At 41.3% G+C, this 27,625-nt stretch overlaps 1 protein-coding gene across 2 annotated transcripts in view; it reads left to right on the top strand.

Moving 5' to 3' along the window:
* The window catches only part of LOC131239604 (cyclin-C1-1-like), a 51,162-nt gene extending 36,813 nt beyond the window's left edge, over positions 1-14,349 (top strand). Inside the window, exons 8-9 of one of the 2 annotated variants that reach the window (XM_058237382.1) lie at positions 13,467-13,614; positions 13,901-14,349. In XM_058237382.1, the coding sequence (XP_058093365.1) occupies positions 13,467-13,614; positions 13,901-14,020 (268 nt within the window). In that variant the 3' untranslated portion in view covers positions 14,021-14,349. Of the gene's footprint in view, positions 1-13,460; positions 13,615-13,900 lie in introns of both variants that reach the window. The other variant, XM_058237381.1, reaches the window with a different exon arrangement.
* The last annotated feature ends 13,276 nt before the right edge of the window (positions 14,350-27,625 follow it).

Raw genomic sequence — 27,625 nt, 5'->3', positions numbered from 1 at the left:
TCTTGTTTATGACTCTACTATCAACACACATGCGCCACATGCCGTCTTTCTTGGGCGTAAGAAGCACGGGCACGACGCACGGGCTCAGACTCTCACGAATGAATCCCTTTTAAAGCAATTCATCCTGCCTCTTCAACTCGGCATGCTTGGTGGAGTTCTTTCTGTAGTGAGGGAGGTTTGGTAGGGTCGCCCCTAGGACGAGATCTATCACATGCTGAATGTCTCGCATCGGTGGAAGCTCGTTTGGAAAGTCCTCAGGGAAGACATCCCGAAACTCCTCTAGGACCGGATGAGCCTCCTGGGGTATCCCTATAGCAACCTTAGGTGTACTCTCCCTAGCCAGTAGGCCATACACTATAGTCCCCGCCTTAGTCTATCTCTCAGACTCCTTAGCATCTATGATGTGGAGAGACTTCGATTGAGGCACCCTTTGACTCTTAGGACCGTCTGGGGACGCAATATCTTTCGCTCCTGTTGACAATTTGGGAAGGAGTGGGCTCAAGACAAGCTTCTTTCCTTCATGCTTAAATACACAATTATTTGTATGCCCAAATATTGTGACATCTTTGTCATAGAGCCATGGCCTTCCCAAGATGATATGACGTCCATCATGACTACATCACACTACAACTTGTCCTTGTGTGGTCCAAACTCAATCTGAACAAGGCATCGCTAGGTCACAGGGAGGGATGTCGCATCCACCCAAGAAAGTCTGTATGGGTTGGGGTGAGGGACTGGTTTCAACCCCAGGTGACTCAAAGTAACTGGGGAAACTACATTCTCACAGCTCCCGCTGTCTATGATAACTTTGTAGCTCTTTTCTCTGCACTTGACGTGTGGAAAATGGTGGTCCTGCGCCAATCTTTGCTTTTCTTCATCTAGGTCAAGGCGCACCTCACCACTACAAGTGGGATAATCTCCACAATATCATCCTCGGCATTACTAGCCGGGTCAAGGGAGGGGATAATGATCTCCTCATCACCCTGGTCACCATCAACTTTATCTGCCACTTTCTTCCTCTATGGGGTGTTTGAAAACAAAGGCATTGCGCCCACCCTTATTTGAACACCTGGCAGTGATGTGACCCATGCCACCACAGCGGTAGCACTACCTTGGCATCGCAGGCCTAGTACTTGGTCCAACCATATTATTACCTCAATTTTTGTTGACTAACTGTGTACTATGTTGAAGTCTGGGTTGAATTCTGACCTGAGGTCTCGCTCGTTGCGGAGCTACTCTAGGCACAGTAGGTTGAAAATCAATCTCCCTCACATTGGACTGGCACACACAGTGCTCCACTTCCTGCACCACCTGGTAAGCATGTTCCAGACTAGTGACCATGTAAAGCGTGAGCTCCTGCTGAAGCTCAGGCTTGAGGCCCATATGGAAATGAGAGAGAGTCACAGCAGGATCCTCATCCACATCGCACCTCATCATATATTAATCAAACTTGGTGATGTATTCCGTCACTGTCATGGATCCTTGGCGCAAAATGTGTCATTGATTCAACATCTTCTGCCTGTAAGAAATGGGAACATACTTCTCTCGCAACAACTCTTTCATCTCAATCCAAAAGAGAACTGGCCCCTCTCCAGATCGCTCACGACGACGCTCCACATTCCCCCAATATAGTTTTGCTTGGCCCACCAATTTCATCTTAGCGAACCCGACTCATCGTGGGTCTGGCAGACCATGCCACTCAAAAAAGTGGTCCATGTCTGCTAACCAGTCAGAAAAAACTTTGGGATCCAATCTCCCATCAAAACTGGGGGCGTCAACCTTGATGCCCTTCATGACCCTAGAAACAGGGTCCTCATGGTCGTGGTATCTCTGGGGGTGCTAACGATGCACCTCATCATGGCCCTCCCATTGGGCGAGAAGAACAGGATCACGATTGTGTGTGGGTGGTAATGGATATATCCTATCGTGTCTGTTGCCAGGCCCACAGGCCTGGTCTGCGCCCAAGCCATCCCTAGGTGGATCAGGGCCCACAACTTGGGACTAATCAACAACCACAATGTCGAGTGTCGCCTGGGCTCCACCTACATTGGCGGTTAGAATACCAGCCTCTAGACGCACAACTCTCTCCTTTAGACGCGTGAACCTACCATCCTGATGCGCAAACTGTTGCGCAATATTATTCCTCAAGGTCCGAAACTGTTGATCCATTCTCTTAGTTAAGCCCTCCATAACCTTGGTAAATTGATCGGAGTCCATGGTGTAATGGAGACCGAACCCATGACCAGTATGTGTGGGCATACATGAGGAATGACAAGTGAATGGTCCAGATCTATGTGCGAGAAAGGGGTAAAAACGATTATACCAATGCAATGCAACTACCTTATATGGCATATATCTATATGGGGACTCAACAAAACCTAGGAAAAAGGGATTACTAAACTCAACAAAATATGACCCCTACGCTAAGCCGGTCACGCTAGTAAAGGGTTTCTGTAGAAATTTTTTACCATAAAGGCGGATTGACAATAAACTGACCTACGCTAAACCTGTTCTCTGACACCAAATTTGATGCAGGGACATGTGATGACCTAACCCTAGATGCATGTATAATCAGGTTAAAGAATATTCAAATAAATATACCAATTAACTAATTGTTTCCAATCAAAGGGATTAGGTAAATCTCAACATAAAGATGAAGTTGTTCCGTTAGGATCATGCCCCTTAGCAGAAGATCACGTAAACAGTAAAAAGGAAAGACCTCGGGATATGAGGATATCCCAGATCTAGTATAAGTCAGTCCACGATTAAGCTTGGATCTGATTCTACTGACTAACCATCCCTCTTTTCCGTTCAAACTAGGAAGAGGATATCCAGAGAGGAACGAAAAGGGGTGAAGGATGAGGGGTTTGAGATGAAGAAAGTATAGGTCCTTTTGTCGTCAAAAGAAAAGGAGGATGATTCTCACCTTTTCTTGCACCTCGAAAATCTTAGAAAGAGGGAAACCTGAAATCGGGGTGAATCCTCAACACCTAAGGGCCAATCTTGAAACCATAATCTCTTGAATAAAGAGGAAGAAAAGAGATGAATTTCTATTTATTCAATAATAATGAAAATAGGGTTTCTCACAATGTTTATATAAGCTATGGAAAAAGTAAAAGTGCACTAAAACCCTTGGAAATAAGAAAAATAACAAAAAGATGAAAAATAAAGAAAGTTGCAACAAAGCCTCTAAAACAAGAAAAAAGAACAAAAAAGTTTAAAACTAAAACACCCGTGTGGTAGGGTGTGAAATTTGACCCATGGATCTATAGTTGGGGTGAACACCCGTGTGATAGGGTGTGAAATTCGACCCATGGATCTATGGTCAGGGTGTGGTCATGCCTCTCCTGCACTCGTAGCATGTCAGAAAGTTGGTCCGATGGACCCATCGTCCATCCACATCAACTCCTCTAAAGGGTGCACCACTGATGTCCATATCATTCTAGCTAACGTGCTTCCTCTCAATTCTTTCACTAACCCTATCCCATAGATGCTTGGCAGACTTCCTGATGCAAAAGATGCAAGCCTAGGTATGAGGAGGGGAACGACCCTTTCTTGTAACCAAACTCATTCGCAAACTGCAAAAGATCTTCATTGGAGACATGAACTCCTAGCAAATCACATTTAGCCACATTGATCTTTGGCCTTGAAGCAACTTTAAAGTAAAAGAGAATTTTGTGAAGGTTATCCACCAAAGGCAAAGTCTGCATCGCAAAATAACAAGGTGTTGTCTGCATACTGAAGATGGCTAACTTGAAACCCATTGTCGGACACTTTGAAGCTGCTAATAAGACCATTTTCTTCCCCCATGTAGAGCATCTTAATGAGCGCTTCACTGACAACCACAAAAATATAAGGGGAAAGGGGCCCCCCTTGCTATAAATCCCTGTATGCTTTAAAGAAACCATTAGGTGACATGTTAATCAGCACTGAAAAAGAACCGAACTAAACACGAACGAATCCACCCCCTCCACTTCAGACCGCAATCCACCCGATCGAACATATAATCTAAAAATTCCCAATCAACGTGATCATATGCCTTTTCCAAATCAAGCTTACAAACGAGGTTGCTCTTTTTCTCTCTAAACCTATAGTTGATGCATTTGTGCACGATGAGCTCATTGTCGAGTATCTATCTACCCATAACAAAATCCCCTTGATTGTCTACAATGATCTTAGAAAGAATTCCATAGAATTGCAAAGCAAGGGTTTTTGCTAGAATCTTATAAGGGCTCCTGATGAGACTTATGGTACAAAAATCTTTTAACTGCTCCACACCCTCCAACTTAGGGTTGAGAGCTATGAATGAAGCCCCCCAACTCCGTAGATAGACGGCTATCCTCAGAGAATTCGAGCATGAACTCCATAACATCCTTCTTGATTGCCTTTAAAAGAATGCTATTGGGAAACTGTCGGGACCAGGAGCCTCATCACCACCTAAGGAGTCAATTTTTGCTTCAACCTCTTCTTCAAAGAACGACGCTTTAGGGAAGAGGCCTCCGTAGACACAATTTGTGGAATTCCATGTTGTCAAGCCGCCACCACGTCTACCAAGTGTAAAATTTTGTAGAAATTAACAATGGAATTGTAAATCTTTCCTTTATCTAATATTCTTTCACCATCAACAATAAAGCTGCCAATACGATTTCATCGAGCTCTAGCACTCACTATACAATGAAAAAATCGGGTATTTTTGTTCCCCTCCTTCAACCACACTGATCTAGAACGTTGCCACATCTAATCTCCTCCTCTCTAGAATGATTAGCATAACTTAAATAGAGCACTGCCCTCTTGTCCCTGTCTTTAGTTGAAAGCTCTCCCACCTCCTCTAGAAGGTCCAAATCATTAATCTCCTTAGCCATTCTGTCAAATTCTGCTTTCCGTGCCCTAAGCACTTCTTTTTTCTAGATTTTGATTTATTTATTTTTTCTTTTGATAACTTAAGCTTTCTATACAATTTGAAACCAACAAAGCCATCAACTTGTAAGGAACTCCACCAATAAGCTATCAACCCCTTAAAGACTTTAACCTCTAGCCATGCCAGTTCAAATCTAAAAGGTTTGGGGCCCCAATTTTCCTTTGCTACTTTCAAAACTAACGGACAATGATGTAAAATGGGTTTTGATAGCCCACACCGACGTGCCAACGAATAAAGCTTGAGCCAGTCAACAGGCACTAAGAACCTTTCCAGGCGCGATAAAATATCATCATGTTGCCTGTAAGACCAAGTAAATTTAGCTCATTCGAGCAGCAAATCCACCATTTCATGCTTAATCACCCAATCATAAAATTTCTTCATATTGTTGGTCAATTTACCCCCATTAGATTTTTCGTGCAGGAAACGCACTATCATAATCACCCCCGACCAATGTTTTATATATCGACGATATTGCTCGATATATCCCACGATATATCTTGTATCCTACCTGTGCGATACAAAATGCACAGGTGGTGTCGATACATCCCACATGTTCGATCCTGTGAGCATTTTCAATGTTCGATCCCCCTTTTTTTTTTTTTTTTAATTATGTTAAATCAGTGTCAAGTGGTTACAAATCCATTGGTTCTTCGTGTTTTGCATGAAAAATCACGGAGTTAAAGCTTTGATTTCGATATTCATTGGTTCTTCATGTTCTTTTTATTTTTTTTCAAAAATTTCCTTCAACTAACTCTCAATTGAGACTAATTTTGAAGTATTTAGGAGTATTTGATTAAATGATAATCACGTACACTCTAATTTCAAATTTTGAATGTAGGTGTTCCAATTTGAGAAAAATTGGGGAAAATTCAAAATTTCCCAAATTTCTCCCAAATTGCTTACAATGTTGCACTCCAAACATGAAATCGAGCATGCATGAGGGTTGATCTACTAATTTGTTAAGAAATAAAAATCATTTTTAAATTAAAAATTAATAAAAAATAAAATATTATTCTTTTTCGAAATTTCCTTTTAACCAACAGTCAATTGAGACTAATTTTGAAGTATTTAGGAGTGTCTGATGAAATGATCATCACATACACTTATGCATTCAATTTGAATATAGTTGCATTAGTACAGTCAGACATTGCATAACTTAAGACCCTATACAAAGGAAACCTATTATGTGCACTTCTTTTTTAAGATGTTATGATTTAAAAGTGTATATTACTGTCTTTTTTAATAATCCCTGAAATTTCATTGAAAAATTCAACAATTTCCCCAATGTTTCCCCATGTTCCCAAAAAGTGCAATAAATTACCTGATACAAATGATATATCCCAAGTGATAACCACTACGTATTTGTGTCCCAAGGATGCGATATATAACGTAATACCGATATTTCGAACATTGCCCCCGACGCACCACAGGGAATCCCATTTTTGCCGGATACAACTCAACTCAGCCCAAAACTGATCCTGCATATTTCTAGTGCACGGACCATACATGACCGTAAAAACCCACTGCTTCCTGGAACAGATTTCCCGAAACAAAATAGAAAGAGAAAATGAACCCGAAAAGTTGTCAATTTTCTTTCATAAATCGAAATTCCAAGAAATCTTTTCTTTCATAAATCAGAATTCCAGGAAATCATAAATAGGAACGATCTGCCTAAACGTAGGCACCTTCAATCTTAAGCACAAGAACACAAACAAACAGAAGAGAATAGCTCAAGAGATTTGTTTCAATTTCAAGATGCCTCCATACTACTCATCTCAGACCCTTATATAGGCTTTTGAGATTACATACAGGGAAAAAATAATGTTGTTAACAACCAATGACTTAATGACAAATATGGAAAAGAGATTAAAGAGATAAGAATGCATTAAAAACGTTGGACTACTGGATTATTCTTAGCTAGCTGATTGATTTCACTAGCTGACTACTTAAATAGGCTAGCTACCTAAATAGGAGGCCTAGGCCTCCTTATTGATGCGCCAACTATTGGGCTTTGATTTAATGGCCCTGGGCCTGACCCATGGATCGTGGCCCAAATCACCCTGCATCAGAGAAGCTTTCTCCATCACCTTGGGGACCTACTTACCTTCACCTGTTGGCTGTTGACAATCCTGTTGCCTTTGACTTGCTCTGCTCTTGACAAACTAATAAAACTCATTTGTGTCTTCATTGCGGGCCCCAAATGACATACCTACCTAGCCCCCAACCCTTTCGAGGATATCCTTAGACCATTTTAGTTGTTCTTCTGTTATGGAAACCCCCCGGGAGGGTCGAGCTTCGTCCCAAGTAATTGACGCTGCTTGCAACTAATCTTTTGCATTTGAAGTGTCCTCCATGTTCGAAAGCGTGAAGAGGTGTAATGATTACAACCTCCTCTAGCGAGTTTCCAAACTCCAACTCCCCTATTGTAGTCTCACTACCCTGATTTCCTGTAGAGCTGACTGAGACAGCTCACCGATCCTGCACACCTAAGCTTTTCTGGTCCTCTGATTCCATGTCACAATCTGCCATAACTTGGAAGTCTTCGTTGATGTGGTCTGTGGACTCCATTTCACTTACTTTTGCTTCTATAACAAGAAACTGCGGCAGCGGGGCCTCAGTCTTGCGAACTGGCTCCGTCTCTCTCTCTCTCTCTCTCTCTCTCTCTCTCTCTCTCTCTCTCTCTCTCTCTCTCACTATATATATATATATATATATATATATATATATCTAATATTTTTAAAATCTGCTTGGAAGAGGATGGGAAGGGTTTTTGACCAGAGAAAAAGGTGCGAAGTCTCCCACGTGTGACGATTGGAGACACGTGCCGGAGATCTTAAGTGATTCGCACATGACGGGGGGATAAAATAGCCAGTTCGCCAACAACCCTCTCACGTATTAACGAGGTAGCCACATTTGAACAGGAGGCAAGATGTGTCAACCCCCGACACCACCTCTTCCCTCTCCTTATAACATCCGTCGGCCGAACCTAGCTGAGGAGGACATGAATCCCAAACCAAGATTTGAAGCGGTCCGATGCAAGCAGAGGGATGATAAAGGAGGCTCCGACCAGGATCAGGATCTGAACCTAAACCCGAAGAGAGTCCCGGAGCCACATAAACTATGGACTGTGCTCCCACATGACATCTCACATTTTGCGCTGAGACCCGATTCAACCAGCTATAGCAGGCTGACATGTCGTCGGGCTTGTATCCGGTACTCTGCTGGAGCAGGTAGGGAGTGCTCCATCTTCCTTCGACTTACAACAGACATGGATCCCTGTCAAAGCTTAAGGCTCCCTATTCCTCCAAATCTCCCCCCTCTGGGCAAAGATCTCCCTCTCCCTTTCAACCCACACCTCCAGCATGTCAGACCCTGTTGCGATTTTGATCGATTTGGGAACAACTATCGATCTCTTCTTGCTAATGCTAACCCCAGCAACCCCTATCTCATCCCCATTTTCCATTGCCTCATCAATGGCTATAACCTCTCTGATACAAGACTCAGCAGCAACAAAAACTTCTGTGAACCAGAGATCCATCAGAATGCCCCAAAACAAAAACCAGTAGTCTTCTTTCCTGAAGAAGGAATATTCTGACCATTTGCACTACATCTCCACTGATCCATCTCTGTATAAAATCCCAGCAAAGATTATCTGATCTAACTTCACCTCTGGACACATGCTGATCCAAACCTCCTTAACATTCATTGGTTTGATCTTAAAATCAAGCTAGTGCAGATTGCAAGACTCCTCCAACCACCTCTTGACCTGCAAGATAAAAGCACTGTCTCTAGTGGTAGCTATGAGAGACCACTGCAAGAAGCCCCAAGCCTGTTGGATCACCTCTGGTTTGACACTGACCACCTGGTCGCTCCCGAGTTCCTCTACCCAGACCCACTTCCCTCCCTTGATATGTCTCCTCCCATTTCTGGTTGCTTCTCTCTCCCAGTAGGTCCCAACATTTGGAGGTTTAGTTCTGAACAAGGTACCTTATGGTAAGAGGTGTTAGAAACGAAATATGGGGTGCAGGATGGGGGGTGGTGAACAAAGGCTTCATCCTTATATAGGGCTGTGCAAGTCTGTGGCTATACTAAGACCAAAGCTTATGAAAGGTACGGGTTTCTCTTTGGGAGATGGCAAGAGCATTCGATTTTGGGAGGACGTTTGGTTGGGCAAAAAAGCATTGAAGGAAGAGGTCTTAGGAAAACCAGGTTATGGGTTTCTCTTGGGAGATGGCAGGAACATATGGTTTTGGGAGGATCTTTGGTTGAGTGAAAAAGCATTGAAGGAAGTCTTCCCAAGGCTGGCAAGAATTTCCTCAAAGCTTAATTTAGTGGTGGCTTGTTACTTCTCTTTTTTCAGCCAATGAAGTGATTTGGGCCCCTCCTTGTCATAAGAATTTATTAGACGAAGAAATCAAAAATTTGCTTAGGCTTTCGAAGCTATTGCACAGTGTAAGGCCAGGGAGAAAGGGACGAGATGGTATGGACCAAAGAAAAATCAGGGCGATTCTCGGTAAAGTCTTTGTATAGAATACTAGGTGGGCCTTAATTGGAAAGTCACCTGAGTCCTATTGCTTTGGTGTGGCATTATGGTGCTCCCTCTGAGGTTGCAGTTTTGGCATGTTTAGTGGTAAGGAATAAGGTGTTAACAGTAGAGCATCTTCGCAGGAGACAGAAGGTTCTCCCGATTGTTTGCATAATGTGCATGCATAGTGAGGAGTCTATTGTTCATCTCTTAATTCATTGCCTATTTGCCAAAGGAGTCTGAGATAACTTTCTTAACCTGTTTGGGGTGTCATGTAGGGTTCGATAGAGAGCTTTCTATTGACTTGGTTGGGGATTGCTGTTTTAGGAATTGGTGCGGGCAGATTCCGGAGGTGTTCACAGGGGCTAAATTGAATGTAATGAATTGGGCTGTAGCGGCAAATGTAATAGATGGGTGTCTTTTGTTTCCTATTCTACAGACTGAGTTGTAATTGTTAGTCTTCAGCCTTTTCTTAATAAAATTATTACTCTAAAAAAAAAAGTAGCATAGAAGGAATTAGCTGAAAACTTTCCTAATCTTTCCCCTTTTTACTTCCATTGATAGAAGTCTCCCATATGGAAGGCATCAACCTATTAAATTGTACCATGAGGCTGAGGAATCCTTCAATGTCATCTTCAAACAGGTCCCTCCTAAAAGTCGGCACCCAAACCACTTGGTCACCAGAAACACAATAGCAGTGAGTGTCACACACTACAAGCATGATCATGGTTTAGAGGACTATCTCCGCTATAGACTTCCTAAACAGAATCCTTGCTCTTTCACCATCTCCTTGAGGAAAAATCCTGTCCATCCTAAACACCACCCTCCAACAGTCAGATCTCTGTATGAAGATTCCTTGGTAAAGACTTGACTCTTATGTCCAGCTGGGTCAGGTCGGATTGAAGACTTGACCAAGTCTTCACTTGACTCAGTATTTAATAATTGAACTTAAAAGGATCTATTGTGGTATAGTAATAAACATTGAAATAGTTACATGAAGGTAAAACTTATAAAATAGCTAAAATAAGCGTATCCTCAACCTACGGTGCGCTGCCATGGTATCTCAAATTGGTTACGTATCGGCCGTAACGGCCGATACGTAACGGTAACGGTGGGACCCGTTACGCGATACGGGGTCGAAATGGCCGTTACGGAATTCTGTGACCGTAACGGCCGTTACGGGGCCGTTACGGGCCATAACGGCCGTTACGGACCCGTAACGGCTGTTACGGGCCCTGGAAAAAAAAAGAAGCAAAAAACAAAAAACAAAAAAAAAAACATACCTTTTTTTCCTTTCTTTTCTTCTTCTCTTTCTTCTTCTTCTTCTTCTTCTTCTTCTTCTTCTTCTCGAGCAGCTGCGGCTTCTTCCTGTTCTTCTTCTTCTTCTTCCTCTCTCTCTCTCTCTCTCTCTCTCTCTCTCTCTCTCTCTCAATCTCTTCTTTCCCCCTTTCCCTCTTTTTTTCTTTTCTCTCTTCTTTCCCTCTTTTTTTCTTTTCGTTTCCCTCTCTCCATTTTTTTTTTTAATTTGCAGTAGCGAGCTGCGGACTGCTGTAGGTACGTGTCACGCGAAGACGAGCGCTGACACTCCTCGAGCTTCGAGTTGTACGAACGGTTCAAAGGAGATGAAAGTTATATGGGCTCCACAGTGATGTATTTATTACATCTACACCGTTCATCTATTTTCAGAGATCATTTTAGAGCACCACCCAAAAAATGAATTATATTCAGAGATCATCTGGACCACACCAAAAATAGCAACAAAGATAATGATTTTCACGGTAACGTTTATTTTCCATCCAATCTGATCAGACCCGAGTGGGCCCCACTATGATGTATATATTTTATCCATATCGTCCATCCATTTTGCCACATCATTTTAGGCCAGGATTCAAAAAATTAGTAATATCCAAATCTCAGGTGGACCACACCATAGGAAATAGTGGTTATAGAATGCTCACCATTAAAAATTTCTTGAAGTCCACTGTAATGTTTATTTTCAATCTAACCTGTTAATTGGGTCACATTGACGTGGATGAAGGGAAAACACACATGTCAGCTTGATCTAAAACTTTTCTAGCCCCCAATAAATTTTTAACGGTGAACGTTTAATTATTGTTGTTTTTTACGGTGCGATCCATCTGAGCTTTGGATGTGCCTCATTTTTGGGCTCATGCCCTAAAATTATTTGGCAAAATGGATGCACGGTGTGGATATAACACATTCATCACGGGTGGGACCCAAAAAACTTTGACACGTGTGTTGCACTTTACATCCGAGTCCCTCCTAATTCAAGCCTTAAAAAATTGTACACGAGACATATATTAACTTAAAATTTGACAATTAAATTATGGACTGCAATTGCTAACTCACAATGCCAAAATCAAATTATTTGAATAGTTTTAATTGTTAATTTGTGAACTTTTATTTTTTAAAATAGGGCCTTTTGATTTTTATTTTTTTTTATGATTCACTATCCAATAAATGTCCACCAATTTATAAGTGGGATAATGACAATAAATGGCATGAATTTGAGGCTGATTTGGAGAATAGATTGGTCCTCCAAGTCAGCCCCAAATTGGCAACGCCATCTACCTGAATTTAATTTCATTTTTTAAAGAACTATTGGGAGAAATGATATCAAGTTGTTAAGTATATAAATTACATATTTAAAAAATTAAATATATGAATTTTGTAGTTAAATTCAAGTTATCTGGTTAAAAAATTAATCAGACAGTTCGATACAACTTCTCACCAAAGAGTGGACCGTTACACCACCATAAACATGTTCCAATTTATAAATGAATGTATATTTGGAATACTTAAAATATTCCGGATTTAATTCATATTTTTTTGGCAAAAAAAAATAATTGAGCCGTTATGGGCCGTTACACCCCCGTATCCGTATCGGTTTCGGAGGGCACTGTTACGCCAACCGATACCGATACGGGACACCTTTAACCCTTTTTAAGATATTTAAGAGCATTGGGCAATTTTAAATCACTTGATGGATGGTCTGATTAATAAGATCTATCCACAACTAATTCCCAAGAAGACTAGTGGATCCCTTATTAGGCATGTAAGGTTTCTATTGCACCCTAATATGTGCACCCAACAGCACTCACATGTTGGCCACTAATGTGACCTCAAAAAGTGTGTCAAGGCCCAACACTAGGACCATGAAGTCCTTCATGACCTCAGGTTTAAGGATTAATCAAAGCTAGCACACGATCAAGTGTATCCAATCTGAGTGTCTCTTAGTTAGGAGACCGATCCTCCAATATCACGAAGTCTAGATTCTTCTTGGATTAGGAGAATATTTTAAGAGATCTTAGGACATAACATCTTTTCTCTATTTAAGGCCTTCCATACATCCTTCCTACAAGGCAGCAACTTAGCAATTATAGTGGGGATTAGGGGGTACCTATCGAGGTTACTACCTTCAGTAATAATTTGTTGGATGAATACCTAAAATTCGGCTTAGGGCTAAAACAGGTTTATCATCCAACATCTTAAAGTCTAAAAACTTACAAGGAATTTTTCTTATCACCATTCGGATGGTATATTAATAGACTTTGGCTTCCTTAGCAAATGGCCTAAGTTCTAAACTTGGTGGCTTTTTTTTTTTTTCTTTTGGTTTAAAAAAAGGTTGACCAGGTGTTTAACTCGGCTCAAGTCATGGCATGTCTTGTCGAGTTTTCTGAGTTAGTGAGCTGACTCAATGAGTCCTCTCAACTTCGGACTGAGCCACACTCAGCACCCAGCTCAAAAATTTAGCCGAGTCAAGTTGACTCTGTTGAGTTTCAAGCTTAGTCACCGAGTTTTGGAACTATGGTTTTGGGGGGGTTGACAGGGATTTTTAGCACCAAAACTGAGCTGACTCACTTCAGCCGAGCTTTGATTCCATGTGTGTGTGTGTGTGTGTGTGTGTGTGTGTAAGCGAACTGATTCAGTGCCTCCAGTTTGTACCTCCACATGTAGCAGAGAAAGATCTTCATGTGCTGACTTCGTATGTTGAAGGTGCAGGTCTCTTGTAAACGACACTTATAGGATGGATCTCATCCTTATTTATCCTCCATACATGATCGCACTGGCTTGTATATACATTGCATCTGTACTCAAAGATAAAGACACAACCGCATGGTTTGAAGAGCTCCGTGTTGATATGAATGTGGTAAAGAGAATAACTTCTTTTGGGGACCTTTGTTTGAGTCATAGGGGTCCTGCAGAAAATTCATACATGTGGGGCCCTTTGTTAGGTAATCCAGACCGTTGATGATGGACCCACTTGGACTGGGTCCTATCCATTGTGGTGCACTTCAGATTGATGGTCTGGAGTAATGAGCCATGGGCATCGCATGTTTGGAATCGTATGCGGGATCCATTATTTCCTCACTCCATGACCTGTTTGTATTCAGATACTCTATCATCAATGGCTTAAATTGCTGTGGTTTTCGTAGGTAAAGAACATCTCCATGGAAATATTGGACTTCTACGACACATATAAGCTTTCTTCGGATGAGAGGACAAATGCCGAGAGGACAAATGCCATTCTAAACAAGCTGGCATTGAAGGCCTAAAGTGAGGTTGGTTGGCTTTAGATCCTTGGAATGCTTTTCGGCGTCTATGCGCATGTCATGATAATGCATGATCTTTAAGATAGCATACACATGGATGCATGTCGACACGTGTGCCTGAAATGGATCTGTGTTCCTGATATTTTTCCAATTAGGAAAGATACCCATAGTATGTAAACTTGAGGCTAAACATGATTAATGCGAGGATATTTAGTTTCTGTCAGGGAAACAAATGAACGGTAACAGATAGAAATTGAAATTGCATGTCTATCGAATTTTATTTAATTTCAGGGGTGTGTGTGTTTATACACACACTTGCCAGACTCCATTTACATGGACCAGTTATTGACAATGGATTTAAATGCAGGTCTTGTGTGATGTCTCCCACATCACCTGAGCAATTTCATCCACAAGTAGGAAAAGGAGAGTAACCTTTGCACATTACTTAGAATAATGTTGTGCTGATAGTTTTCATGGTGGAGGGAGGGGTTTGCAAGTAGGGACAGAAATGGATTGGATTGACCTGATGGGCAATTGGACCCAACCTGATAACTAGTGGGTCTGAGTCCAAAGTGAGTGGGGGCGAGTCTGGTTTCAAAAATTATTCACTAATCACTAAATGGCTTGAGTCAACGAACTAGACTTAGAACCTGCACAAAGTTTGGGCGAATGGCTAGCGCCGTGGGTTTGCTCCTCACAGCCGTGGGTTTGTTCCTCACAGACCCCTCACTGGGATTATCTGATGCATGTGGTTGCATCCGATAAATGGGGTGGGGACACCCTGTCTTCATAAAAAAGAAAAGGAAAAAAATAAAATAAAAATGATCTAGACTTATATCTAGATACACGACAAAAATGGTTGAAGATGTTAATTATGTTGATTTTTGTATTCTTTTGAGCTAGACTATAGCAATAGTTCACTGCCTTTTTCCTAAAATGTGACTATCCATCCACTCTCTCTCTCAATTGAGACCGTGGAAATTGTCGGCCTCATTGCTGATGGAAAATATGCCAAAAATCACGCTCATCGAACTACCCTAGCCATTTGATTTTTACCTATTGAATTTGGACTGCCTGGCATTTTATATTTTAACATCAAAATTGATAGCCATGGATTAATGGTATGGAACTGTATATGTGGGAAAACTCATTAGCAATTTCTGTATCTGACCAATGGGCGGGAGTTTTAGAAGTGAGGTTTTTTTTTTTTTTTAAACATGCACACACATCCCACAAGCTCACACTAGTGGAATTTCACCACTTACGGATACTCGAACCCTTGACCGGGTGTTGAAACTCCTGAGAGTCTACCACCCGAGCCAGAGTAAGGATCCAGAAGGGAGGGGAGTTAATCACCTTGAAATTGTGAAGGTGGAATGAATACATTGATTCCATTAACCCCATTTTAGAGAGCTCATTACTACTAAATCGGATTGCTTAGTTATGCTTTTATTGTACTGAGAAAACTCGTTGAGCCCACTGTGAATGTATGTGGTTTATCCATGCCGTCCATCTTCCAGCTCATTTTAGTGGTTGAGCCCAAAATTGAAGCATATTCAAAGCTCAAGTGGACCACGCCACAGGAAACTGTGGGAATAATGATATCCACCATTGAAACCTTGCTAGGGCCCACAGTGATGTTAATTTATCATCCAACCTGTTCAGAAGATCACACAGACATGGATGAGGAGAAAACACAAATATCAGCTTGATCCAAAACTATGTGGCCCCCAAGAATTATTCAATGGTAGACATTCAATTCACACTGTTTCCCGTCGCGTGGTCCGTGTGAGCTTTGGATGTGCTTCAATTTTTGGGTTCAAGCCCTAAAATTATCTGGTAAAATGGATGGACGGGGTGGATAAAATACACAAATCGTGCTGGACCCCAGAGTTACTCAATACCCAATCCACTTCACATCACTACATGCTCAGCTCTGATTTATTATCTTTGTACCATTGATTATTTTCATTTCGACCATCCATTAAAAAATCAAAGAAAATCTCAAGGAACTTTGGTTTAAGAGCCATCTAAATCAGGTCCCACAATTTGTACCGTTCATTTTGATTTTATTATAGTTCATGTGGGTAAATTGAGTGGAGATTTGTGCATGTTATAGTTGGACAATCATTCTTCAATTAATTCTTATACATGCACAAACCGTCACCGGTATTTTAAAAATAGCACTTAGATTCCCATTATTAAAATATTCGTAACCCTTATTATTTTGGACGCCTTGAAGAAAACCAAAATAGTCATAAGATATTCTTATACATGCACACCCATTATCAACTGTTGTCTATGGTGTGGCCCACCTAGGTCATGGGTTGGACGACTTATTTTTAGGCCCATGGATCACCATCACCATGGAAGGGTGCATCCGATTAATGGTACGGATGTTCGTCAGACATCACGATGGGACCCACGGAGCTCAACCTAATGGGAAGCTTTCCATGAGGTCGACCTCAACAGTACCTTCTCCCCACAGGGAAAGAAAGGTACTATGAGGTTGGTGTAAGGGAGCTTTCCACAAGTAGAGCTCTATGTGCCGGTGGGCCACACCACAAACAATAATTGAGAGTAGATTCTCACCCATTAAAACCTTCAGGATCATTTATATGGCCCACTGGGATGTGTTTCTGAAATCCACCCCATCTATTATGCATGAGGGGTCACACTAAGTTTCAGCCATATCAAAAACTCAGGTGAGTCTCACCAAGTGCTTTTAGATGTTTTAAGTAAGATTTCCCATGGTTTCAGATAGTATGGCCTACCTGAGTTCCACCTACAGTTGATTTTTGGTACATCCCATAACCTAGAAGGTACCTACCAAATGCATGGTGTGGATGTCCAAAAAAATCAGTGGGGCCCACAAGCTCGACCTCATGGGAAGCTCCCATGATGTCGACCTCCTAATGCCATTTTCCATGTGTCAGTACATTCACACACATGTATATGTAAATGAGCCCACATGGTACAGCCCTACTACACTGATCAATCAAAGTAGGCCCACCAATCATGTTGTGGCACTGAATGGTACTCCAGGAAGGTGATCTTGGTCCCCAGCCCACTTGGGCCAGGTCGCGGATTGCATCCGTGGGGCCCACCGTGATGTAAGTGTTTTATCCACGCCGTTCATCACTTTTCTCAGATCATTTTAAGGTATGATCCCAAAAATAAGGCAGGTCCACAGCTCCAATGGACCACTAAAGGAAGCTGCAGTGATAATGAAACCTTTCTAAGGGCCACCGTTATTTTTTTTTACCATCCAAGCTATTCATAAGATCATGTAGACATGGATGAAGTGAAAACACAAATATCAGCTTGATCCGAAACTTCTCCAGCTCCCAAGAAGTTTTTAAAGGTGGACGTTCAATTCCCATTTTGTGGTCCATTTAAGCCTTTGACCTACCTCATTTTTTGGATCACATATTAAAATGATCTGATAAAAACGATGAACAGCGTGGATAAAACACTTACATCACGGTGGGTCCCACAGAGCCCTGCCTCCCTTGGGCCATATCCCTCTTGGTCATTAGCTACCGAAGGTTTTTGGTGGCCGTTTGGACTCTTTTAACTTCCGTAAAGCTGGTTTTCCTATAAAAGCAACTCCGTACAGTATTGCCGGTCCATTCTTTAGAAACCAATTCAATTGATTTTCTTCAAAGTTAGGGTTTTAGCGCCTATTTTGAATGGTTGGGATCAAAGTGGGTTTGCGATGCGATGCATGCTGACAGGCAACGTGAAAGAGAGTGTCTCAACTCTCAAGATGGTGAGCGGATTGCATGTACCCCGGGGCACATAGATATACCTGTGCCTGGGGCTGTCTGGGTCCCACAGAGATGTTCGTGACAAATCCACTCCGTCCATCTGTTTTTAAAGACCACAATATGTTAGGATTCTAAACATCAAGCAGATCTAAAAATAATGTGGGCCATCACATACGAAACAGTGGGAACGGAAACAACCATGCTGAAACCCTCCTGGAGATGAACATGATGTTTATATGCCATCCAAACCGTTCATATGGTTATTACCACTCAGATAAACTATAGGAACAAATATCATCTTGATACAAAACTTCTATCATCCCAGGCGTTCAATCCCTACTGTTTCATGTGGTATGGTCCACATGAGTTTTGGATATGCCTGATTTTAGATTCCCATCCTATTTTGCTCTTTAGAAACAGATAGACGGAGTGGATTTGTCTCGAATATCTTTGTGGCCCACACAGCTCCGGTCACAGGTATATCATTGTGGCAGCGGCACGGATGGGCTACTACCCTACCAGGACCCGGTCATGGGCTCTGTGGGGCCACCATGATGTATATTTTAATTATCCACGCCCTTCATTCATTTTGAAAGATCATTTTAGGTCATGAGATATAAAAAAAAATGAGGAAGATTGAAGTCTCAAGTGGACCACACCATAAGAAGCAGTGGGAATTGAAAGCTTACCATTGAAAACTTCTAATGAGTCGTGGAAGTTTTGGATGAATCTGATATTTATGTTTTTCCTTCGTTGAGATCTATGTGACCTTATTAACAGGTTGGATGGCAAATAAAACATCACGGTCGGTCCAGGAAGTTTTCAACCGCATAAATTCAATCTCGGTTGCTTCCTGTCGCGTGGTCCACTTGAGAAGTAAATCTTTCTCCTTTTTTGTTTCATGTCCTGAAATGATCTGTCAAAATAGATAGATGGCATGGATAAAACATATACATCATGTTGGTCCCACAAATCCTCTGACAGAACCCTGACACTAGCCGATGGCTTTATGTGTCCGTACATCTTTTTTATTTTCCAAATAATTTTAATATTTAAGCTTAAAATGAAGTAAATCCAAATCTCAAGTGGACTACATCAGAAAAAACAGTATTGATTGAACGTCCACTATTAAAATTTTCTCGGTGTCCACGAAAGTTTTGTATCAAGATGATATTTGTCTTTTCCCTTCAAGCACACGACGTAATCAATAGGTTGGGATGTAAAATAAATATTACGGCAGGCGTGAGAGGTTTTTGAACGGTGGACATTCAATTACAGCTGTTTTTCTATGGTGTGATCCACCTTAGATTTAAATGTCTTATTTTTTCAAGCCCTAAAATGATTTGGAAAAATGAATGGACATCATGGATAAAATACATACGTTGGTGGGACCCAAATAACACCGACCACTAGCCAGCTTGCTGGTAGCCACGTCACTGGGCCGACAGCTTCCGTCCATCGCTATCTATGTCTGGTGGAGTAGTACCAATCTGCATTCCGCGCCCTTTAAGAGCGGATTGGCTAGTCCCCTGCCATAGCCCGGTGGGTGGTGGTCGCCGCTTTGTGAGCCCCACCATGATGTATATGTTTCATCAATTCTGTTCATCCATTTTTAAATATCATTTTAATGCTTGTTTCTAAAAATTAGAGATATATAAATCTCAGGTGGACCACACCACAGGAAATAAATAGTGATTGGATATCCACCATTAAAATCCTCCTAAGGCCCACTATACTGTTTATTTGGCATCTAATCTGTTGATTAGGTCATATAGACCTAGATGAAGGGAAAAAACAAATATCAGCTTGATCGAAAACTTTTATGGCCCCCAAAAGGTTTTTAATGGTCTACATTCATTTGTCACTGTTTCCTAATTCCTATCATGTGGTCTACTTGAGATTGGGATATACCTCATATTTTGTCTTATACCATAAAATGATCTAGAAAAATAGAGGGACGGCATGGATGAAACACATACATTATGATGGGGCCCACAGAGCACCGACCACCAGCCATCAGCTGGTGGCGGGTGAGTAGCCAACCCGTTTCCAACCTTTTAATGGGAACGGATTGGCTACACCCCCCGCCACCAGCCCTGAGGTTGATGGTCGGTGCTCTATGGGCCCCAACATGATGTATGTGCTTCATCCACTCCGTTCATTCATTTCTATTGATCATTTTAGGGCTTAATACAAAAAATGATAAGAATACAAATCTCAGATGGACCACACCATATGATAACAATAACGATTGAATATCCACCATTAAAATCCTCCTACGGCCCATTGTACTATTTATTTGACATCTAATATGTTGATTAAGTCATACGGACCCAGATGAAGGGAAAAAAACAAAGATCAACTTGATCCAAAACTTTTATGCCCCCCAAAAAGTTTTTAATGGTCGAAATTCATTCAACACTGTTTCCTGTAATGTGGTCCACTTGAGATTGGGATATACCTCATTTTTTCTCTCATGCAATAAAATGATCTAGAAAAATAGATGGATGGCATGGATGAAACACATACATCATGGTGGGTACCATAGAGCACCGACCACCAGCCATTGGCTGGAGGCGAGGGAGTAGCTAATCCGTTTCCCTTTTAATGGCTCGCGGGGGACGAGGATTTCCTACGGAAGCCTTTCGCAAGAAGTTCCTGCGCTCTGATGCTAGGTGGGGCCTATAGTGATGTTTGCGAGAAATCCACACCGTCCATCCCTTGTGGGAGCTCATTTTAGGACATGCGATCAAAAATGAGTTGGATCCAAGACTCAAGTGTGTCTGACAAGAGGAAAAACCAGGGAAAGAGTTTCCTACTATTGAAACCTTCCTGGGATCTTCCTTGATATTTATATTCCATCCAAACCATTTATAAGGTTATTCCCACTCGGATGGATTGAAAAAACTATTAATATTTCCTGATATGAACCTTTATGGGCATACGACGGTGGTCACTAAGTATAAATTGTTTCCCCTGGTATGGACCACTTGAGTTTTGGATACATCTCATTTTTTGTATCATGTTCTAAAATGACGTCCTAAAACGAATGGATGGTGTGGATTTATAAGAAACATCACCCACCTAGTGCGTCCGCTTGCGGGGGACATGGATTTCCTGCGAGAGGCCTTTGGCGAAGTTCCTGCGGTGGGATGCTAGGTGGGGCCCATCGTAATGTTTGTGAGAAATCCTCTTTGTCCATCCATTTTGCCCAATCATTTTAAGAAATGAGACTAAAAATCAAATAGATCCAAAAGTCAAGGCGGTCATACGCGAGAAAGAATTGGAGAAAGAGTTTCCTATTGTTAAAACCTTCTTAGACTCCGCCTTCATGTTTATATGCCATCCAAACATTTTGTAAGGTCATTCCCGGAGGGATGTAGTGAAAACACAAAAACTTATTCGAAACTTTTGTGGCCATTTATATGTTTCAACGGTGGACGCATCAAACATCCTTTTGAAGCCTCCTGGATTGTCATAGTTTCATCAACCAAAAGTCCGAACACTAGATTACGTGCAAATACATAAAGATTTTATGCATCACAAGTCATATCGATGGTCAGCCACATTAAGAGTAAGACATGGCCTAACTCATATGAAAGGTAGTAATAGTGAATTTTTCATAATAGGTGAAAGCCTGATGGAGTATTGTCGGGTGAAGGTAGAAGGCACATGAGTCATAATCTTTTATATCCTTTGACCAAATGACTATATAAAATATTTATCAATGATATATCAAAGGGAATGAGGTTGAACCTAATATATGAGCTACCAGTATTTGCAACCCAACCTATACAACTAAAGATCCTATGAGATAGGTTCAATGGGTAAACAATAAAACACGAGGTAGAAAGTTACACTGATATAAATGAGCCTCTTCTATGGTGTAGCAGTGTGAGCAGCAATAAAAAACAATGAGTTTTTGAATTCTTAATGAATTCATAACTATATATTTGGTGGTGTACACAATTGTTGTGTACACTTGATGGAATTCGTGTATATGGGTGTGTGGGTGGAGGGTATTTCTTATGATAATCTAGGCGAATTCTCTAGATCAATCATGAAATCCATGTAATGGTGCATAGACAAAATGCACCGAATCGCATTATTACTTGTAGCGAAAAAGTTATGTGAGTAGCATGTATTTGCGATTTACATCAAAAGGAGTAAGGTTCAAGACTATGGTGTACCTAATTCCTGTAAACTTGTTTTGCTTACTCTAATATCGGTTCAAGTCTATGGTGACAACAACACCATTACACGAACAATTCTTCCATCTTAACCTGAAATGTTTTAAATTTTAAAATATTTAGGGGATTGTTGTATTTTAAATTCTAGTGTTTCAAATTTTTCCTCGGGGCAGGCCATAGCCATGGCCATAGGTGCGCGTGTGCCCTATGGATGTGTCATTTCACACAAGTTCGAAGGGTTTTACCCTTTCGTATTTTGTTTTGAAAAGTTGTATCTTCTTAGGCATAAAAGTCGCATCAATTGAGTTTAAACTCAATAATCACAACCTTTTTTTTAAAGGTGTCTCTACACCATTAAGGGTATCCACATAAAGTCTATAAATAAACTTCCTCTCATCAGGTTTTAAGGGTAAGAAAAAGTTCGGTTTTACGTTTAAAGTATTGTTTAAATATTTTCTGATTCGGGTTAAGACTGCAAGTGATTCGAGGCCGTGTACAGTGAGTTTACCGTTGTGACCAAGTTGTCACGCCCCAAACCTGGGGACGGACAGCTTCCGTGATGCCCCGAATTCGGCACTCGACTTCCATACACCAAGTCCCGAGTTCAGCGCACCACAAGGAAGATTTTTGACTGAATTTTTTTTATTTTTTTTATATACATAGTAATACTTGAGCATGAAGATCCATGATCAAACTACCAAGCAACACTCTCCATCATAAGTCCCGATGGTTATAAGTACAATGCTTTACAAAAGATACGTAACGTCAACATTGCCCAAATCGAAGAATAAATGCAATGCATCAAGAAAGCTAAGTCTTCCAAGCTACTCCAACCCTGAAAAAAAATGAAAAATAGGAGGCTTAGGCAAAAAGCCTAGTGAGTACACACGTGTGTGCAGTGTGTCCTATATGCAGGCAAGATAAATATGCTACAAGGAAATCATACCATAGCCATAATAATATTACATGCATCCGTAATCACATCATCATCATCATATTGTCATGCCATAATTATACAATATCGAAAATACTGACAAGTCCATGAGTCATACAATATTAGAGTACGCAATATAAATCAGCATGTAAATGAGGAGTTATAAAGAGCCAAATATCAGATGTCGAGGATGCAATACAATATGTGGTGCGAATGAAATGACTATACTGGAGTGAGGTCGGGATGGTAGTATGTAGTATCGCAGACTATGGGGTCTATCACAAGGGGCTTCTATCCAAAATAGTCACATACCTAATTTGGATAGTCAGACTCAATGTGGTAAACTCCTGATCTCAGGTTAGTCGCGTGCCGTAACCGAAATCCTGGCCATTGTGAAGGTACACACAATAAATAGTTGTGCACCACCCGCCCGTGTGAATAATGAATGAATGAATGAATGAGTATGCAACTCCTGCTCAATAAGTCCACATATCAGTACAGTTCATCTCTGGGATCATCACCGAGGTTTAGTATACTTCAAATGGCACTGTCTCTCTCCCAGCAGCACAGTCCAAGTGAGCGTAAGAAACCTCACTATCCGCCTGACCAATAGTCTGTCAATACCTATCCGGCACGTCGATAGCGGACACATTTACGAGCTGGTCAAACTCAGCCTAGTAATGCCCCCTACCCTCGGGCGGGTAAGGCCACACCCCCTCCCAACCGACCACGACACAATGGGAGACGCGGCCTCCTGGTATTCGGCACTCGGGCGCTCATGTATCCACTCGGTCTCGACGTTAGGGCGTCTCCTGGCCTCGGAGGTTTAGGAATTTTCACCCAGGGACATCTATGACGCCCGTATGCTAGAACCAAATATTTTCGGTATCCCATCTAGCCATCCACGATATGCTTGTGGAGGCTACAGCCCTGATGTCGCTAGGGCATACAATGCAAGATGCATGAGTCATACAATCCAGTCATGCATCAATCCTGCGCATACCGTGCACTCATGTGAGATAACCTCCGCCTATCAGGGAGTCTCATAGTAACATGCTCAATGACATATGTAATAATCAACCACATCTCATAACGAACATGCAGATGATACGTATGGGCATGTATCATGATGTTATGCTATCATGTACTCATAATCGGCATCGTCAATTGGAATCGGTGAGAATGGGCCTAACAAGGCCTAAAGGAAGGTCACAATATGGACATTCAACCATCATTGCCCGTTAATGTGGACATTTAAGCAACATTACTCCCAAGGAGTGACCCACATAAACATCAATACATACATCATGACGAAATCACACATCACATTGGTCCTCATATACATCGCTTTGGGTCTCTCGCAAGGGCTGCACATTCATCGCATTGGGCCTCACTCGTGGGCCGCATATACATCACATTGGGCCGTATCATATGGGCCTTACACATCGCTATGGGCCTCGACACATGGGCCAAGAATACACCACATCAGGCTTCACAACCCATGAGCTTCAAATACACAATAGGTGGGCCCTATACATGGGCCTCAAATACATCACAATGAGCCTCATCATATGGGCCAAAAATATATCTCAATGGGCCTTACTCATAGGCCATGAATACATGGCTACGCCAATTATGTAAGTCTTATACTACAACCACTTCACACGTTACATAGTTAATGGCTCATATTTGGTGCTGCATAGTTAAGGGCCAAGAGCCACGTTTCATCATACCATTTACGATTTAGCGATCACAGCGTATAGAATCCAGGACCTTAATAGCATTAGCTTGGGTAATATAACTCTACATCACATTCAGTTAGTGTACAACTTAGTTATATGTGATTCAAGTGGCGGTATCTATATCGATAAGCACAAAACTACGTCATTGAATGGCCATCAATGCCACTTGATTTCATACGGTTAGGTGGCCTTGTACGTATTTCACATTCATACAATTAGATGACTACGTATACTACATATACTCCATTATTGCCTATGATTAGGCGGCTATATATACATCAAATACCTACATGATTAATGGACCAAACAGGTATATCACACCCTCATACCACTAGAGTCTACATATTTATTATAATTAAATATGTTTAAGGGTTTAGACACAAGTCACATGATCCTATTACTTAGGACCATACTCTAACCAAAGTGCCAAGTGATCAAGGGCTGTCCACAACCAGCCCATTAAAGGGATTATTCATCATTACTTTAAAAATTATAATACTAGTTCATCATATGTTCAACACATGGAGATTACCAACCCTTGTCGAAGAGGCCCAATGGTTGGCCCAAATAAGGCTACCACTGATGGGCCCATATAGCATTCACTTAAAATGGGCCTTAACATTCTTAGACCCACAAATAAATAGAATTTACAATGAGTTCTATATAGTAGAGCTCATGGGGCTTTCCCATGAGGTTAAGTCGTATGTAACTCATTCAAGACTTAGGTCTACTTTAATTTTAGCACAAATTCTAAAATGATATGAGGAAGTGGATGGTCCGCATGGATTAAATAGATACCCCATGATGGCCTTAGGTTGGATTCAATAGTTAGGTCCTTATTCTCGCAACCTTGTATTATATGGTCCAATTCAGGTTGGATTGACTGATCTTTGGGACAATGCTCTAAAGGGGACCCGGTACATGGGCTAGATGGGTTGAATATGTAATACATCATCAGGATGACCCATAATAAATTTTTTTAGTGATGAGAGTTCAATTTATATTATTTCATAATGTCCGGCTGTCTAATCATTGGATGGGCCTGCTTCATGGTAACATACCGTCAAAAGGGTTAATAAAATAGATAAACGATGAGGATCTTAAATATATATCATGTCATAGCCATGGTAGATTAAGTGGCATAACACCTGCATCAAAGTGGGCCATACCACACACAAGTTGAGAGGTTTACCCTCCATTAAATATTCATAATCAGGTCTACAGAGATGTGGTTCATAAATCCGGCCCATCCATTATGTGTGTCCCGCTTGGTTGAGGGGTCAGACCAAGTTTTAGATACATCCATATTTCAAGTGGACCTAACAAGTGATTTTACATGCTTGAGTTTCGAATTGTACGAATGGTTCAAGGAGATCAAAGTTACATGGGTCCTAAAGTGATGTATTTATTATATCTACACCTTTCATTTACTTTTAGAGATCATTTTAGAAAATTATCTAAAAATGAATCATAACCAAAGATTATCTGGACCTCACCTCAATTAGCAGTGAGGATAATGATTTCACCGTTAAATCATTCATAGGGCCCTCCATAATGTTTATTTTCCATTCGATATGTTCATAAGGTCACCAAGACCTGAATTAAGGGGAAATACAAATTTCATATATTGGTCCAAAACTTCTTACCCAAAAGGGTTCCATTGGTAGATATTTAATCTTTTCTGCTTTTGTAGTGTGGCCCACTTGATAGTTAGATCTATCTTATTTTTCTTCTCAAACCTTAAGACAAGCTCACCAAATGGATGAATGGTTTAGATATAACATATACCACATGATCAAACCCATGAAAATTACTGATTTATTCAGCTTCATGAATTTATTTTTATTTTCATTTTTTTGATGGTGTGGGCCACATGAGTTCCGTGTACAGCTGAATTTTGAGGCTGACCCATTTTTAAAGTGGACCCATCAAATGCACGGTACTGATGTTCGACATACATCAAGGTAGGGCCTGTGGTGGGGCCCATTTTCTTCCAGCGTGAACAGCAGACGCTGCTTGCTGCAGCGTCAGACGCTGGCAGCAACAGCGTCAGGCTGTTTTGCAATTTTTTTTTTGTTTTTCATATTTGGGGCCCATAACAGGACGATCCAGTCCGTCTATTGCGTGTGTCCCACTAATTTAACGGGTCATTCCAAGTTTCAGATACATCAAAATTTCAGGTGGGGCCCAGAAGGTACTTTTATATGTTTTAGCCATAACTGCACATTATTTTAGATGGTGTGGGCCACTTAAGTTCTTTGTACGGTTGCTTTTTGGCATGACCCATTTTTAAGAGGGGACCCATCAAATGCACGGTGCTGATGTTTGACATACATCAAGGTAGGGCCTGTGGTGGGGCCCACCTCTTTCCAGCGTAAATAGAGACACTGCAGCAGCAGCGTCAGAGTGCTTTTTTTTTTCGTTTGTTTGTTTTTTTTTTTTTTGTTTCTCATATATGGGGCCCATAACAGGACGATCCAGTCCATATGTTGTGTGTGTCCCACGTGGTGGAGCGTTCAATCCAAGTTTCAGATGCATCCAAATTTTAGGTGGGGCCCAGCAAGTGCTTTTATATGCTTTAGCCATGTCTACATATTAATTTAGATGGTGTGGGCCACCTAAGATTTGGATTGTCTTCATTTTTCAGCTCCATGGCTAAAATGAGCTGAGAAATTAAATGGACAACGTGGATTAAATACATACATCATGTGTGGGGCCCGTTGGGGACCCACAACCCCTGCCCCTTTAAATCAAATTGCTGGCAGCGTCTCTCTCTTCTTCTTTTTTTTATACGTGTAGGTGTGTGTGAGTTTAGCCGGCCAATAGATGGATGATTTGGATGCCATACAAACATTTTGGTGGGGCCCACTATCAATGGGTCCCACATGAACTCTATAATAAATTAATTTTATATGTTTTCTCCTATGCATCCCCACCATTAATTGCATCATCATCATTATTGCAATTATCTT

This window comes from Magnolia sinica, chromosome 3, assembly GCF_029962835.1.
Source record: "Magnolia sinica isolate HGM2019 chromosome 3, MsV1, whole genome shotgun sequence".
Lineage (NCBI taxonomy): Eukaryota > Viridiplantae > Streptophyta > Magnoliopsida > Magnoliales > Magnoliaceae > Magnolia > Magnolia sinica.
This window is presented reverse-complemented; position numbering and strand designations above follow the sequence as displayed.